The following is a 14,093-nucleotide window of genomic DNA, read 5'->3' on the forward strand; positions in this document are numbered from 1 at the left end:
TATCGACCGCGCATGATTTCCTGGTTAGGGGTTTTCCCCGTCCTAGGGGGAATTTTAGGGGGGAAGAATTTTTAGGGAAAAGCTTAGAGGTTTTTTAAAACTTGTATTAATACTAAAAATAGAAAATATATTAAAAAAATATGCAGGTGCTTTTCTAGACTTAATCTATCCAGCAATTGCAAAAACTTTGAACCAACTACTTAATAAAGTTAAAAAAATAAAAAATAAATAAAACAGTAATATTTGAACTTTTCAATGCATGCTCGTTTATTTGAATGAAGTAATGAACCCTTAGGACAACAAAGTACATTATGTGATTCTGAAAAGTATTATGTCTACAAGGCACACTTTTCCTTGTTCTACGTTTAGTGGATAATTTCGCGGAGCATTTGAAATTACCCAGTTTATATAGAATAGTCTCAGTAACGTATAAAATTCTTACGATTTAGATGGAAGAACTTATTGGATTGGCACTTGTGAGTGTGTATTTGTATTACAACCTATGGATTGGCGTTTATATTTTAAACACATGAATAATACTACGTAAATCTGGCTTGCATGCGTTTGTGATGGGATATATGTATATACAGTCTTGGAGCAAAAGGGATTGGCATCCGCCTGGATCATCTTCAAATCTTAACGCCAGTTCCCTGGCCCGTCGGAAGCGCTGTGGGAACTGTACTGCCATTGGTACTGCCGGAACTCATCAGCTCCATGTACTGGAAGGGCACGTGGTAGCTTTGGCCCCTGTGCTCCACCAGCAAGTGACCCCGACCGGTAGATGCCCCCACCACGGTCACCGCCTCGCCCTTCTTCAGCTGCTGCGCCTCCGCCTGGCCTGATTCCTCGGGAAAGTTCATCTTCATGACGCGACTCTGCGGATAACCCAGCTTGGAGTTACCGCTTATCGTGTAGGAACGGGAGGCGGGCACCGGCGGTGGTCGTTCCTGTTGAATATAAATTACGTTAGTAATAGTTAATAACACCAAAATTCCTATTTTTCAGTTACCAAATCAAGTCCGAAAAGACTGCAGGTCTGTTGTATGATCTTTTGGTCGCACTTCTCATGAGGATCTGGCGGAGGAGTCCCTGCAATGGGCTGTGGCCTGGGCCTGGTTACAGTACCGCCGATCCCCAGGTTCGTGGATTTGGCCGATAAGCGAGGGACTGTGTGGGAAAGATAATTTGTTTTTAGATGAAAAATGTATTAAAGGGAGTTCCTCTCACCTGTCGTGGGAGCGGAGGCTGCGACTGCTGCCAGGGCGGCCATTGTGGATGATGCCGCCTTGCTCTGAGATGTGGAGGTGTGGCCATTGCCAGTCTTGTTACCCACCAGAGGAACACTGGCTGTCGGCTGTGGCTGATGGTGACTGGCCCGGATACGCTTGAGGCTACCACTGCCGACCTTCTTGCGCCACCACCAACCCCGCCAGGTGGCCTGCATCAGGGTGGCGCTCTTGTGTCGGATCTCCGTGCGCAGATGCTCCAGGTGCTGGCGAATGCCTTCGCTGAGGAAGACATGCCGCTTGCCGGGAGCCCAGGCCAGAGTCACCGATCCGTCCAGCACAGGGGGCTGCTCCATGGCATACTGCAGGATCAGCTGGCAGTCCTCCAAGGCCTTGTCTTCGCTGCGCCGCAGGGAACGGAATGGAGCCAGCATCCGGTAGCGGGCGTTGAATTGTTTGAACCGCATGCGATGGGGAAAACCACTGGCCATCAAGTTGACCGTTTCCAGGACCTGCAGGGACCGAATCTGACGCACCACGGTGGCCCGGTCAAAGCTGCCGGCCGCCTCGGATCCGTTGCTCCGAATGCAGCGCACAAAGTGCGGCCTAGCATGCACCAAGGTCCTGAGCAGGTTGTCCAGCCTGGTGTGGAAGTCCTGGGTCAGCGTGGAAACCGGCTCGTCACCGTTCAGCAGATCCGAGTGGGAGGTGGGCGAGATGCGGAAACTCAGCCCTCGCGGCGCCTGCTGCTGGGCATACAGAGCCTTCAGCTCCGAGCCAAAGAGATGGGTGGCAAAGCCAAAGTTGCAGGTATGCTTGTAGAACACCGCCACCAGATCGTCCGGCACCACGTCGCGATTCGTGTCCAGGAAATCCGTGGTGTCATACTCCACGCGGCCGGCAAAGTGACGGATGAGGAACATGCGCGGGTCGTGCGGTTCGGCGGTGGGCTTTGTCTCCAAGCGGCTGGAGCAGCGGTGTTGCACCTTCAACTTGGCCACGTAGCTCTCGGCGGTGCCTCGCACCGAGCACTCCGCGTCCAGCATGCTGAGCAGACCTGTTCGCAGGGACGAAATCAGATCGATGCAGGGCACATTGTCCACATAGTCCACTTCGGTGTCGCACACGATGCCCTCGTCCCGGCAGGACTCCACCGAGGACTTGAAGATGTGTGTGTTGTAAAAGTGCTGCATGGTCTCGGCGCACAGGTTGATGCACAGATGCTCCAGGTGGGCGTGCGGCGAGGGCTCTTCGAACCCGAACATGTCCAGGATCCCAATGAAGCCGTCGGTGGCATGACGCACCGCATTGTTGAGGGCAGCCATCGACTTGGAGCCTGCGTTTCCCCCGCCAATCGTGGAGGCGTGCTGCGAGGCAGCATCCGCCTGGTTGTGCACCGACTCGTTGGAGTCCGAGCTCAAGGTGCCCAACGTGGATCCCAGCCTCTTCAGGCTGTTGGCCCTGCGCACTATGGTGGCCACCGTGCGGCAGTACAGAGCCTTCGCTAGGCAGTCGCGCGTCATGTTGGCATCCCCATCGCCGCAGACGGACTTGACCAGCTGGCCACGCACATTGTGGGTGCGGGTGGTGAGGCCGCGAAAGAGAGCGGCAGGTGGAACGCCCAGCAAACTGGACACAGAGTTTAGCTCCGTCTCTCCCTTTACGTCAACCTCCAGGCCCTGAAAGAAGGAAGAATAATTAATTAGGATCACCAAAAGGCAAAATATTTCTCGCTCAGAATTAAAAACATCAAACACGGTTCTTTTCAGACGTAAATTACCACTAGACGATGTAAATAAATACATTCCATCAGCGCAAGAAATCTTTTAGCACAAGGCTGGAGCGAGATTCGAACACGCGTTGAGCGGTTTGGGAAACCCACACTCTAGCCCTTACACCAAGGCGGCATCAGCGGAGATGCTGTCTAAAGATAGGTACTGCTTAAACACACTGCTTATATGCACTGCTTAACCGACAAGTCCAATTGGAAACTGCTTGGTCCAATTGGTGCTCAAGCAGTGCTCATCCGTTAAAAAATAATTAAAATACAAAAAGAAAAACAGGAACGATCGGACGAAACCGCCGGCTTTAAAGCATAATTTTCATATTCTTGCATTTACTTAACTAGAAACTAAGAACAATTCCCCTACTCACCCCGCTATCGATGAACTGAACATTTCCCAGCAGCAGAACAGCGGCCAGGACTCGCACCACATCCAGAAAGGGAATGCCCAGGATGCCCAGACAGGTCTTCCACGCCTGGAAGCGGACCGCATCCTCCTGCTCGTTCTGGGCAGAATCGCCGCGCAGGTACCGCAGATTGGCCGGCGAATATCCCTCCAGATGGAGTTTCTGGCGCTCCTCCCGATTCAGCCCGGCCAGCATCTGATAGAATATGTGGTAGTTCTTCTCCTTGGGCAGCGGCCGGATGACGCGCGTCTGGTCGAGGAAGTAGCAGTGGATTTTGGTGCGGTACAGTGCTCCGTCAGTCACCTGCACTTCGATGAACTGCCCAATGCGACTGGACTCCGAGTTGGTGGTGGTCTTGGCAGAGCCTAGGGATCGCAGCACCGTAAAAGCAGCGGCCAAATGCTTGAAGGCATCCGTCTCTGGTCCTCCGCCCGCGATGGCAAACAGCTGGCGCAGCATGAGCATTGCATTGGCCGTTTTCCCAGCTCCCGAAGTGCCCGAGAGGATGATGGCCTGCGGATAGCCCGTTTCGCTCTGCTGACGCACTGCCTCCTGGACGATCTTCTGGAGCTGGGGGGCCAGCGGCAGAGCCCGGGTGGATGTGAGAGTAAGGGGGTTTCCCACATCCAGGTAGGGATTAATGGAGAGCAGAATCGGACCAACGTTAGTCTGAAAAGTGAAATAATATTTAATAAGATGAATGTGAGGGCATTAATAAAGGTGATGAGTCAAGAATTTCGGTGTACTTTTGGCCAGTTCCAGAGAAAGCCTCATCTTATGAAAGATAAAATCACTTGGAGAACTTGGAGCGAACTTCAGGGGTCTTTGTTTTCTCGGGTTAAATTGGATAGATAAAGCAAAACCCCTGAAACTTGAGTTTTTTAGTGAAAATTCATTCAATCTCTTTCACTTTATACTTTATATTTATACAAAAATGCTTCCCAAATTTAATTTTTATCAAACTTTAAGACGCTGTTTTGGTAGAAAGACTTGTTTAAAATAAATATAATTACAATTTCTGGAAGCTCATTTTTTAAATAAAGACAAGATAAATAAATCTCAAATAATATATTTGAAACTTTATAAAAAGACAACACTGCTCTAATTAAAGACTATTATATGTTTATTTAAGCTTAATAGCCGCATAAATTATTTAATTATAATAATTTGAAGAGAGGAAAAAACGGTGCAGTGGCAGCACATTTAAATTTAATCAATTTTCCGCTCCGTTTTGCACTGTATAATCTGGAGCGGAGGCACAACAAATAAAGGCCTGGAGCCCCACCAGTTACATGTGATCACACCCCATCCGTGGCTTCAGTTGCCGTTCCCTTGGACCAGCCAGATCACCAGCAAACATACACTTCCTTTGCTTTCGCCAGAGGGGCGCACACACTGAGTAATTGTCGAAATTAGCTGTTAATCTGCGGCCGGGTGCAAACCGAGTTGGCTTTTAATGACAAACTATCAGAATAATTGCTCCGAGTGTCTCTGGAACCGGTTTGCAGCGAGTCTAGTGACTCCAGAAATCTTTTCCATACTCACAAAGTAGCGCTGCTCGTTGAAGCGCGCCTGCAGCGTCCGCATCACGGCGTGCTCAGTGAGCGGCCCTGTCAGATGAATCAGGTCCTGCATGTCCTTGGGCGGGGGATTGGTCGGCTGCTGAAGCCTCTGTTGGCCGCCAGAGAACCCAAAGCCAAAGGGCAGCGTCTTCACACTCTGGCAGGGATTGGCGTGCTTCGGCTGCGGAATGAACGGCAGCTGCTGGCTGTGCGCATGGCTGAGGGCGTGCTGGCCAATCCCGCCATTGGTGGCACTCAGGTGTCCGGTGTTTGAGGAGCGCATGGGCAGCGTGTTGGAATTGGAGTTGGAGTGGGCAGTGGCCTGTGTTTGAGAGTGGGAATGGGCATGGGAACTCAGCCCCATGATGTTTCCCATGCTGCTCCCGTGGGGCAGGGTCCCGGAGGACGGGCCACGTCCGTTGCCACTCTGCTGGTGCGACAGGCCAGACTTGTCGCCCAGCTGATGCGGAAGTGGGTGCGGAATGGAGGTGTTCCTGGCCGATACCACAGCTCCGCCACCTGCCCCGGAGCCAGAGTTCGATGGCAGCGTCTGGCTGAAGTTGTGATTCTATTTGAGGGATAAAAAAAGGAAATCTCCATGATAAAATTGGGAACAAAAAATAAAGATATGTGGAGGTCTATCAAGTTACACAAAATGTATTAAAGATAAAGATGCCCTATGATAAATTACATTTTTTAAAAATGTATATATTGTCAACCATTTATAGATATAAATATTCAACTCACCTTTGCGTGCTGTCCATTTGTGTGCTGCTGCAGGGCGCTGGCTGAGAGTCCTCCTCCTCCTCCACCTCCGCTGGAGCTAAGATTCAGGTTGGGGCTGGAGGCATTCAGGTCAAAGTTACTCGCCTTTGGACATGAGTTGGTGCCGCCGGGGGAACTATGGGATTGTGATCCATGGCCCTGGCCCTGATTATGGCCCGGACTCTGTCCTTGACCCTGACCTTGGCCTGGGCCAACGTGCAGTCGATTTCGGAGGGTCACCAGCTCAGTGCTCAGGCTCTTGAGACGCTGCTGCAGGTGAACCGCCTCGTTGGATGAAGATGCATCTGAAAGATCAGGGAAACGTAGAAAAGTTGATTATAATTAATAATATATAAGTAAAGAATCATCTTTATTCCTATTGGTTACGTTCAGTATAACAACCACTGATTTGTGACATTTGGTAAGCTCGGCACCAGTTTCTATTCTATGAACCGATGCTACCAAAATTTGTAGAATCATTACTTTTCTGACGACTATTGATGGTTTTACATCACCAATCACATTAAAACCCTTATATTGCAATTTTAACATCTATTTTAAACCAAACAAATTTCTGATATAAAAGAATTATATCTTTAATCACAAGATTACATAATAATTTAGAACGCAAAGTGCTTAGTTGCTGAGCACTCTGATAACTGGCCCAAGGGACTTAAGGGAAACGACCAAGGGACTTAAGGGAAACGAGCCTTCAGCTCTCCTGTCTACCGCTTGAAGGCTATGGAGCTCGACCTGTCGTAGGTCCCTCTTATCATGGGCGGAATTGGTATGCCCAGATTCATGGAAGTGTCCCCCGACAAGGGATAGACTACTGGCTGCTTCTCCGTGGTCCATAGGATAGGCCGGGTCAGCTCCTCGACGCTGTGGTCCAGCTTGATGGCACATTTTCCTTGGTGAAGGCGGAAGCGCGGCGGCTTGTGCAGTTTGTTGTGAGGATCACGGTAGAAGTCGCGGTACTTCTGGCACTCTAGATAGAAGTCGTCGATCCTGTCGAGCTCACCGTAGTCCACGGTGGTCAAGCCGATTCGGGGAGCAAAGCCCAAGATGGCGCGGCGCTGCACCTCTGCATTTTTGGACACACTGAGCATGTCCACCTCGGGAATGGGTTCGTTAATCATTTCCAACATGTTGGAGCAATGGTAACAAGTAAACTTTTAACTTTGGCAGTGTTCTTTCCGGTTTACTGTAGGACAAGTTTGTATAAAGTGACCAGACATTGACAACCAAATCAATGAGTAAATGGAGTACAAAATCAAGATTTTTTAGTTTAAAGGCTTTCATTCAGTAGGCTTTTCTAACTAAAAAAGTTTACTTTTGACAGCGGACGACAGATGACTTTTAGTCGCTTCCAGTTCTGTTTTCATTTAATATTAATATTTTATTAAATTTAAATAAAAGCAAGTTGAGTTCACTTTTGTTGCTTGGCAGAAAAACATAAATGGCTTTTGCTTTATCTTAAATATTTGCAAAAGATCGAACTTTTTCATAGTTTCTTAACAATTCGGCCAATGTTTTGTGACTCTTTCAAATATCCTCAGTCTTTTTGGCAAAGAGGAATTTTCGCATTGGCAATTAACAACTCAATACAGTGAAAATCAAATTCACACCAATTAATTTCGATTGGACTGACGGAGCTTTTTGCACGCGAGTCGGGCCGCAGAGGCTTGTGCCGACCGAGCATCTAAAGATATTTTAATAGATATGGATGGGGTAGATTTACATAAAATGTTAATGAACCAATTTCGCCAGAGCGGAGAAAAATGGAGACACAGAATGCGCTAAGATGAAACACAACAGAAAACACACAAAATTGGCGGCAGCTTAAACAAGAGATTCAAGAACAAACGATCACGCTCCGGCTGATTTATGGAAACTTTCAAAACAGGCCGAGGGGTCATTGTTACAACCCAGCCAAAGCCAGAGACGACCTCAGGCAAACCAAAGCTCCGACTTGGCTGTTCACCAATTTTCATAGACCATTCAACAAAAATCAAACTAATTAGCCGATGAAAAGCTGGGGGGAAAATGGCCCTTCCACAGGCCTGTTTCTCTCCGAACCAAAACAGAGAGGCAACGGCACGGAGGAGCTTACAACAAAATCAGATTCGACAATATACAGAAAAGCATATCATTGATGGCTTTAGCTCTGGCGGAGGAAACCAGTTTTAGATTCGGTCTTTTTCTTCGATTTGTTGTTTCTCGAGCTGCCTACAGCTGCACTCAAGAAATGTAAGACAAAAGCCACGGAAAAGGGTACAGAAAAGACTGCCATCCAAGTCATGCAGGTATTTTGAAATCTTTTTAAAGACTTTGGTTTTTGTTTTTATGACGCTGCGACGGACCTTTTCCCCGTTTAGTGATTGGAAATCAAAGTTTTATGGGGCCCGTGGTAAATCATTAAATTTAATTTGTAACATTTGTGAGTAATTCGTCATCGTTTCGCTATTGGCTACCTTACTCGCAGTATCCTATAGCTTTTGCATGTCGAAAAAGTCGGCGGGGAAAGAAAACATTTCTTGGAAGCTGAGTAACGAAGTCGGCCCAAAAACTGGTCGGCGTCGCACCAAGCTCAGGTTATCCGTCCTGGTGTCCAGACGTCTCCGTCTCAGTCTCCATCGCAGTTCGATGTGGGTTCCGAGGGAGAGCAGAGCGCAGAGGGAGCAGCTCAAACCAAATGTTGCAAGTCGGGGGCATGCGGCACCCATACACCAAAAAGCGCCCAGAGCTACACAGTAATAAATGTTGCCCTCAACTTGGTTAACATTTTTGTGACAATATAAATTTAATTCTTAGTCTTAGTCTTTTTTAAACATGAACAATTATTTAAGAATAACATTCAAGTAATATTCTTTCATAATTATTTATGAATTTATCTTTATCTTTATGGGAAATATAAATAATATAATATTTTTTGAGTGTAAGATCAAGGTATCCATATAAGCATATTCGGACTGTAGTTGTTGTGGATGGTTATGAATATGAATGCGCTAGGAGGTTGATTGAAATACACAGAGCCACAGCTTCTTATGGTAATGACAAGTCAAGAACCAATCAACTGCTGGCGGAGACTTCTCTTCTTCAAAATAAATAAGTTACATCAAAGTAATTTAAGCTGCTAAATGAATTGTGGTTGAATTTTTCTTATTTATTTAAATGATTTTGTACTTAAAACTTAAATAAAAAACAAATAATGTTGTGCTGCAGTCGAATGTCTGCCCTACCCTACCAAACCAAATCAAAAGACTTAAGCAACGAAGTTCTTGCACTCGCCAGTCGCGAGTCACAGAAAACCCGTCCAAATTCCTGGGGATAATGTCTCACTTACCCTGCAGCTTCTTCTCCGTCTCCCAAAATTTTTGCAATTCGGTAAAGTATTTATCCAGTATGAAGACTTTTGACAGGCCCAATGTGGCCATCGTTGTTGTACATTTGTGAGGCCCCCTTGCGACCACAACGACTTGAGTAGTTTTCTTATTTGAATAATCCCGTATCCGCCGTATCCGTCTCCGTGTCGGTGTCCGTGAGCAGGCTCTCACTCAACCACACACAACTGACACTCACACTCGCGCACACACGCACTGGGGGGAACAGGTTTTTAGTTTTCCGCACAGGCTCTGTATCTGTATCTGTATCTATGGCATACAAACCGAACCCGAACGCGAACCCGTACCCGTACCCGAATATCTATAGCTACATGCAGCTGCAACAAGTGAAGCGGCCGCACGGCACACGAAATACAAAGAAAAAAATAATACAAAAAAAATAAGCAAACAAGCAAAAAGAATGCAGAAGGGCGAGCACACCAAATCTCAGCGAGCCTTGGCCTGGCCGGCGGCTCTCCTCGGCATCCGCCAGATACTTTGGGTTCTGGATCCTCCGCTCTCCCTCCTCCTCCTCCTCCTCTTGCTTTTCTTATTTCTTATTTCTGATTATTGTTGTGCTTTTTTTTTCGCTCCTCTCGCTTGTTTTCTTCGCGGGCGCGCTTATTTTCTCGTTTTGTGCAGACTTTTTTCGTCGTTTTCGGTCGCTCGTTTTTGAAAAACGAGTTTCCAACTTTAACTCCAGCTCCAGGTCCGCAGTGTAGACCTGCGCTTAGATACCTCTCGTACACCTCGAAGGCACCCGTATTTGTACCACACAGTTTGGGGGCAGGCAGCAGTGTCTAGATTGATTCGCTGCTGGCTCTTTGAACTTTTTCGCTTTGGCCGACCGGTGACCTCTTGGCGCGATTAATTATAAACTTAATTGGGTTTCTTTTTTTTTATTCACTCCACAATCGAATTGCTCCCAAGGCGACGACGTCAGAGCAACGCGAGCACCGATGCGATCGTTTGAAACTCCAGACGCAGACTGATGGCTTCTGCTGGAAAGGTGGTCTCTGGAAGCTCCCGCTCCGCTTGATCTTCTGGCCGCTCTCGCTCTCGGTCGCTCTGGCTCTCCGCAGCTGCGCAGGTAGGTTTTCCGCCAGGTAAAAGGCTCTGCCGCTGCTGGGCTGGCTACTCACTGGTACCACGGGACCATCGTCGCGCCGCCGCAGTTGCTCAAATATGAGGTCAAGTGTTTGTCTCCGTCGTTTGCCGCTCGTCTCTCTCTCTTTCTTCTCTTTGCTGGTCGCGTGTTAATTAGTGCCGATTGTTTATTGTTTATTGTTTGTTGTTTGCTGTTTGTTGTGCATGCTGCATGTCACATTTCCCACAGCGGCAACAATGCTTTGTTGCAGTTTGCAAGAGCTGCAACAAGGTGACAGGCAGTAGATCAGGGCCGAAATGCAATTGAATTGTGGCCAAAAGTATGCTACGGTATGTTATATCTTCCCAACAGCCATTTTTTGTACGAATTAGGCATAGTTTTGATCAGCTTTTTTATTGACAATATGGTTTTCTTTGTTTTTCATGCTTTAGGTTTGAAAATGGACATTTCTTTATATTTTTAACATAATATTTATTAAATTGGTTATTGTTTTCTAATTATTGTATTTTTTAATTTTTATTATTATTTGTCAAACATAATTTTTTCCCAATTCTAATGAAATATACATTTTTTTATAATTTATTTTAAAGGAACATTGCAACTTGTGTGGAACAGTGTGATAAACTGACATAAACTGGTATAGAAAGGTTAGAGACTTTGATTAAACCCGCTTTGAAAGCTATGTAAAAAAATTAATCAGGCTTAATTATTATTTTTTAAAGGTTTCCCCGAAACTTTTTTAGAAAAAACACAGTTATACTGAAGCCTCCAGAACTGCGTATCCACCTCAATAATTTTCAGTCTTAGAAAATGGCATGGGAGGCGGAATAAGGCTGTGAAGCCTTACCTATCCTAACTTTCAGTGGTCGCGTACACGTTATGATTATATTGTCAAGTAACAGCCAAAGTAAATTACTTTAAGCCGTGTAAAATCTATATAAACGTGTAAAAAGATGTCAAATTTAACGCTTTATATTCTTGATAATATTATTAATATATATTTTTGATAATAATATTTGTGTACTACAAATTCATTAGTAAATTTTAAATGAAAACCCTTAGATTTGACTCGAAAATCCAGAAAAAATCAGAGTTGAAAATATATTAAAATTGTTTTTTTCTTCGTGCACCTACCAGTTATGTTTCCCGTGGTTTTGTGGCACGTCTTCTTCCGCTTGGGCACCGGCAGCGTGTAAATGGCCGAGAACTTGGTAAACCTCTGCACCACAGCACTTATTCCCTTGGCCTTGGGCTCCTTAGATGGCTTCACCTCCACTTCAGCTGCTCCGGACGCGGGTGTGGAGTCGACAACGGCGGGTGAAGCTTTCCTTTGATGTGGTGAAGATGTGCTTGAACTAAGTACAAAGTAACAGAACTATATTAACAATTTTGCTATGAAATCTATACTTTTAAATAAAACTAGCATAATAAATTAAAGCAAGCTGATTTCGCAGTGCCCCCGAGGATCTATAGGGTCAGCAAGCTTCTTCTGTGGCTAAGAATTACAATAACATTAACTGAAAACATTGACATTACCTGACGGCCTTGTGATACTGACAGAAGAAGTCGGGACGCATCCGATGGCGACATAGAAAGTCCTCGCACAGGCGCAAGACTTCGGTGTCCTCACAGTTATCGCTCCGACTGGTGCTTTCGCTCTCCTCGTGCTCCTCTTGCTTCTGCTCCTCCTTCTTCTGCCTGCCCTTCTGTAACACCCGCTCCTTGGGCTGGACATCCTGCTGCTCCTGGGGACTGAACAAGAAAGCTGGGATGGAATCACCGAGAAAGTCGGGTATATTCTCAAAGAAGTCGGCTGTTCGCTCGTAGCTGCTGCTGCTGGCATCAGAGCTCTTGGATCGCTGAAGTTGGGCCTTTAGGCTGCGACTCCGGCTCTTGCGGTAGCTCAGCAGCTGGGAGTGGCCCACATCGTAGTCGGCGTACGTCTGATCCGGCAGCAACATATCAGACTCATCCTGCTGGACCCACTAACTGGCCAAATACTGGAATGGCAAGATAATATTTTATATAGATTTCAAACCAGCAGGATAATGGTAGCTTACCCAACCTTATAAATATTATATATGCCTGCTTAATATAATCAGCTTTTAATATCAAGTAACTCCAATAGGAAGGGCTTTAAGAACTTCCCAATCCCCCAACATATCCCCATTTCCTAATTAATTTTCCACAGGATGCACTGCCAGCGCATTTTGCGATCTAGTGAAAGTGGATACACCTAAGATCGAGTTGGAGAATTCGGATTGCGATGGCTAAGACGGGCTGAGCTGGAGGCGAAATCAATCGCGACATCAATTCGCATTTTAATTGCTTTTAAATCAGGTGCGTCTGCGCGGGGCTTCCGCATCTGCGGCTCCATAAACCTGTCAGTTTATTGGCGCAGTCGATTACCACGATTAGCGTGACCATGACGAAGGTGACAGACACGGACGCTAATGCCTTTTACTGCCCAGCTCAGCTCAGCCCAGTCTGAAGATGAAGCCGGAGACGGAGCAGCACAGGTGCGGCTGGAGAGCTGGTGCAGGAGCAGGTACTGCAGTCGCGTTCGATGCAACATGTTGCAAGAGGAAACCTAGTCTTATTGCCACACGCAGCCAGTGCTGCCCGGTGTGGTCTGCCGTGGACTTGTGCTGTTGGCAATTAACTCAAATGATTGTCATAAAATGTTGGACGTGCGTGGAAGCACATGTGGCTGCCATCGGCAACAGAAACCCGAGTCCAAGTCGCTGGTGGCGTCGGCATTTTTCAGTGTCAACACAGCGGGCGGCAGTGTTTGAATTGAGGGAACACTCTGAGAAATAGCGCATAAGCACTCTTTAAATAAATGTTATAATTAAAAGATTTAATGTAGATTTTGCCCATGGTGACCGTTTATTTATGGTTTACAAAATATGTATATTTCCAAGAAAAAACTCTGTGAATTAATAAGCAATTGAAGTTGTTTCCAAAAATGTTCCAAGTAATTTTATACTTACAAGAACTAGAGGGAAATTACAGAGATTAAAATAACCAAAACTTGCTGAAAAGTAACATATGGCCGTAGAACTTGTAGCTTCACCCCTCTTTAAGAAAAGTACTCCAAATGAAGCACAGCAATCCATATTATGAGCATGGTTATCAGGCACAGTATCACATAGAAGGTATCGCACATGGCTCTCAGGTAATGCTTTCTCGATCCTAGTTGATCCTGTTGTTATTTTTCCATAAAGTATCTTTTTCAAGACAGAGAAAGCAACTCATACTTAATCTACTTAAAACAAGTAACTCCTCGTTAGGGTTATTTACTTAGCCAACTAATGAAAATTACCCTTTCTCTCTGTGTAAATACGAGAGAGAAGATCAGAGATATCAGAGTGACTTCTGGTTTATTATGGCGATTACGCAACATGTGAAAAGAAGCTTTTCTTCGCAGATGGGAAGTACGAAGACTGAAAAGGGCCATTCCCATCGGGGCCTGCAATCTAGTAGTTTGATTTTTTGTCAATTTATGGCTGCTGATTGGCTGCAGCGGCTCCGCTCCACTTTCCCGCCACTGACAGATTACACGGTCCCGGAAATGTAAGGCCATAAATCGGCTTAGCCAGAGGAAGGAAGCCAAAACGGCAGCCATCTCGTTGCCAACAATTTGACTGGCTAAACATGGCTAATCGCCTGGCCCGGCCTTCCAGAATGAATAAAATATGTCATCTAATAAATGTGCGCGGGGAGCTGGCCGCCGTATCAGTATCAGGTAGCGACATCGCATAAAATGAAATAAATCTCATAAATATGCAGCCCGGCACAGAGAGACAGAGAGCGACGGGAGCTGCAGCTGGAGATGGAGATGGGAATGGCAATGGAG

The 14,093-nt window shown here is 46.3% G+C and overlaps 2 protein-coding genes and 1 long non-coding RNA gene across 4 annotated transcripts; all 3 read right to left on the reverse strand.

Moving 5' to 3' along the window:
• Positions 1-242: 242 nt before the first annotated feature.
• dachs (unconventional myosin-IXb-like dachs) lies at positions 243-12,210 on the reverse strand. 2 transcript variants are annotated; one of them, XM_070285247.1, is made up of 8 exons: positions 11,771-12,210; positions 11,369-11,589; positions 5,726-6,048; positions 4,962-5,546; positions 3,381-4,085; positions 1,228-2,905; positions 1,010-1,167; positions 243-947 (listed from the first exon to the last, which is right to left on the reverse strand). In XM_070285247.1, exons 1-8 carry the CDS (start codon positions 12,193-12,195, stop codon positions 630-632), a joined length of 4,413 nt encoding a protein of 1,470 aa, XP_070141348.1. In that variant the 5' UTR covers positions 12,196-12,210; the 3' UTR covers positions 243-629. The 2 variants fall into 2 exon arrangements, with proteins under 2 accessions (XP_070141348.1, XP_017022541.1); XM_017167052.2 differs by lacking the exons at positions 11,369-11,589; positions 11,771-12,210 and adding exons at positions 9,090-9,464; positions 9,865-10,126.
• Positions 6,297-6,983, reverse strand: LOC108074846 (uncharacterized). Its single transcript, XM_017167054.3, has one exon. It carries the CDS (start codon positions 6,889-6,891, stop codon positions 6,469-6,471), a length of 423 nt encoding a protein of 140 aa, XP_017022543.1. The 5' UTR covers positions 6,892-6,983; the 3' UTR covers positions 6,297-6,468.
• An 890-nt stretch (positions 12,211-13,100) lies between the features above and the next one.
• On the reverse strand, positions 13,101-13,545 carry LOC108074793 (uncharacterized). The gene is made up of 2 exons (XR_001770704.3): positions 13,228-13,545; positions 13,101-13,166 (listed from the first exon to the last, which is right to left on the reverse strand). It is a non-coding gene; the product is annotated as an uncharacterized lncRNA (long non-coding RNA).
• Between the last annotated feature and the right edge of the window lie 548 nt (positions 13,546-14,093).

The sequence above is a fragment of the Drosophila kikkawai genome, chromosome 2L (assembly GCF_030179895.1).
Source record: "Drosophila kikkawai strain 14028-0561.14 chromosome 2L, DkikHiC1v2, whole genome shotgun sequence".
Lineage (NCBI taxonomy): Eukaryota > Metazoa > Arthropoda > Insecta > Diptera > Drosophilidae > Drosophila > Drosophila kikkawai.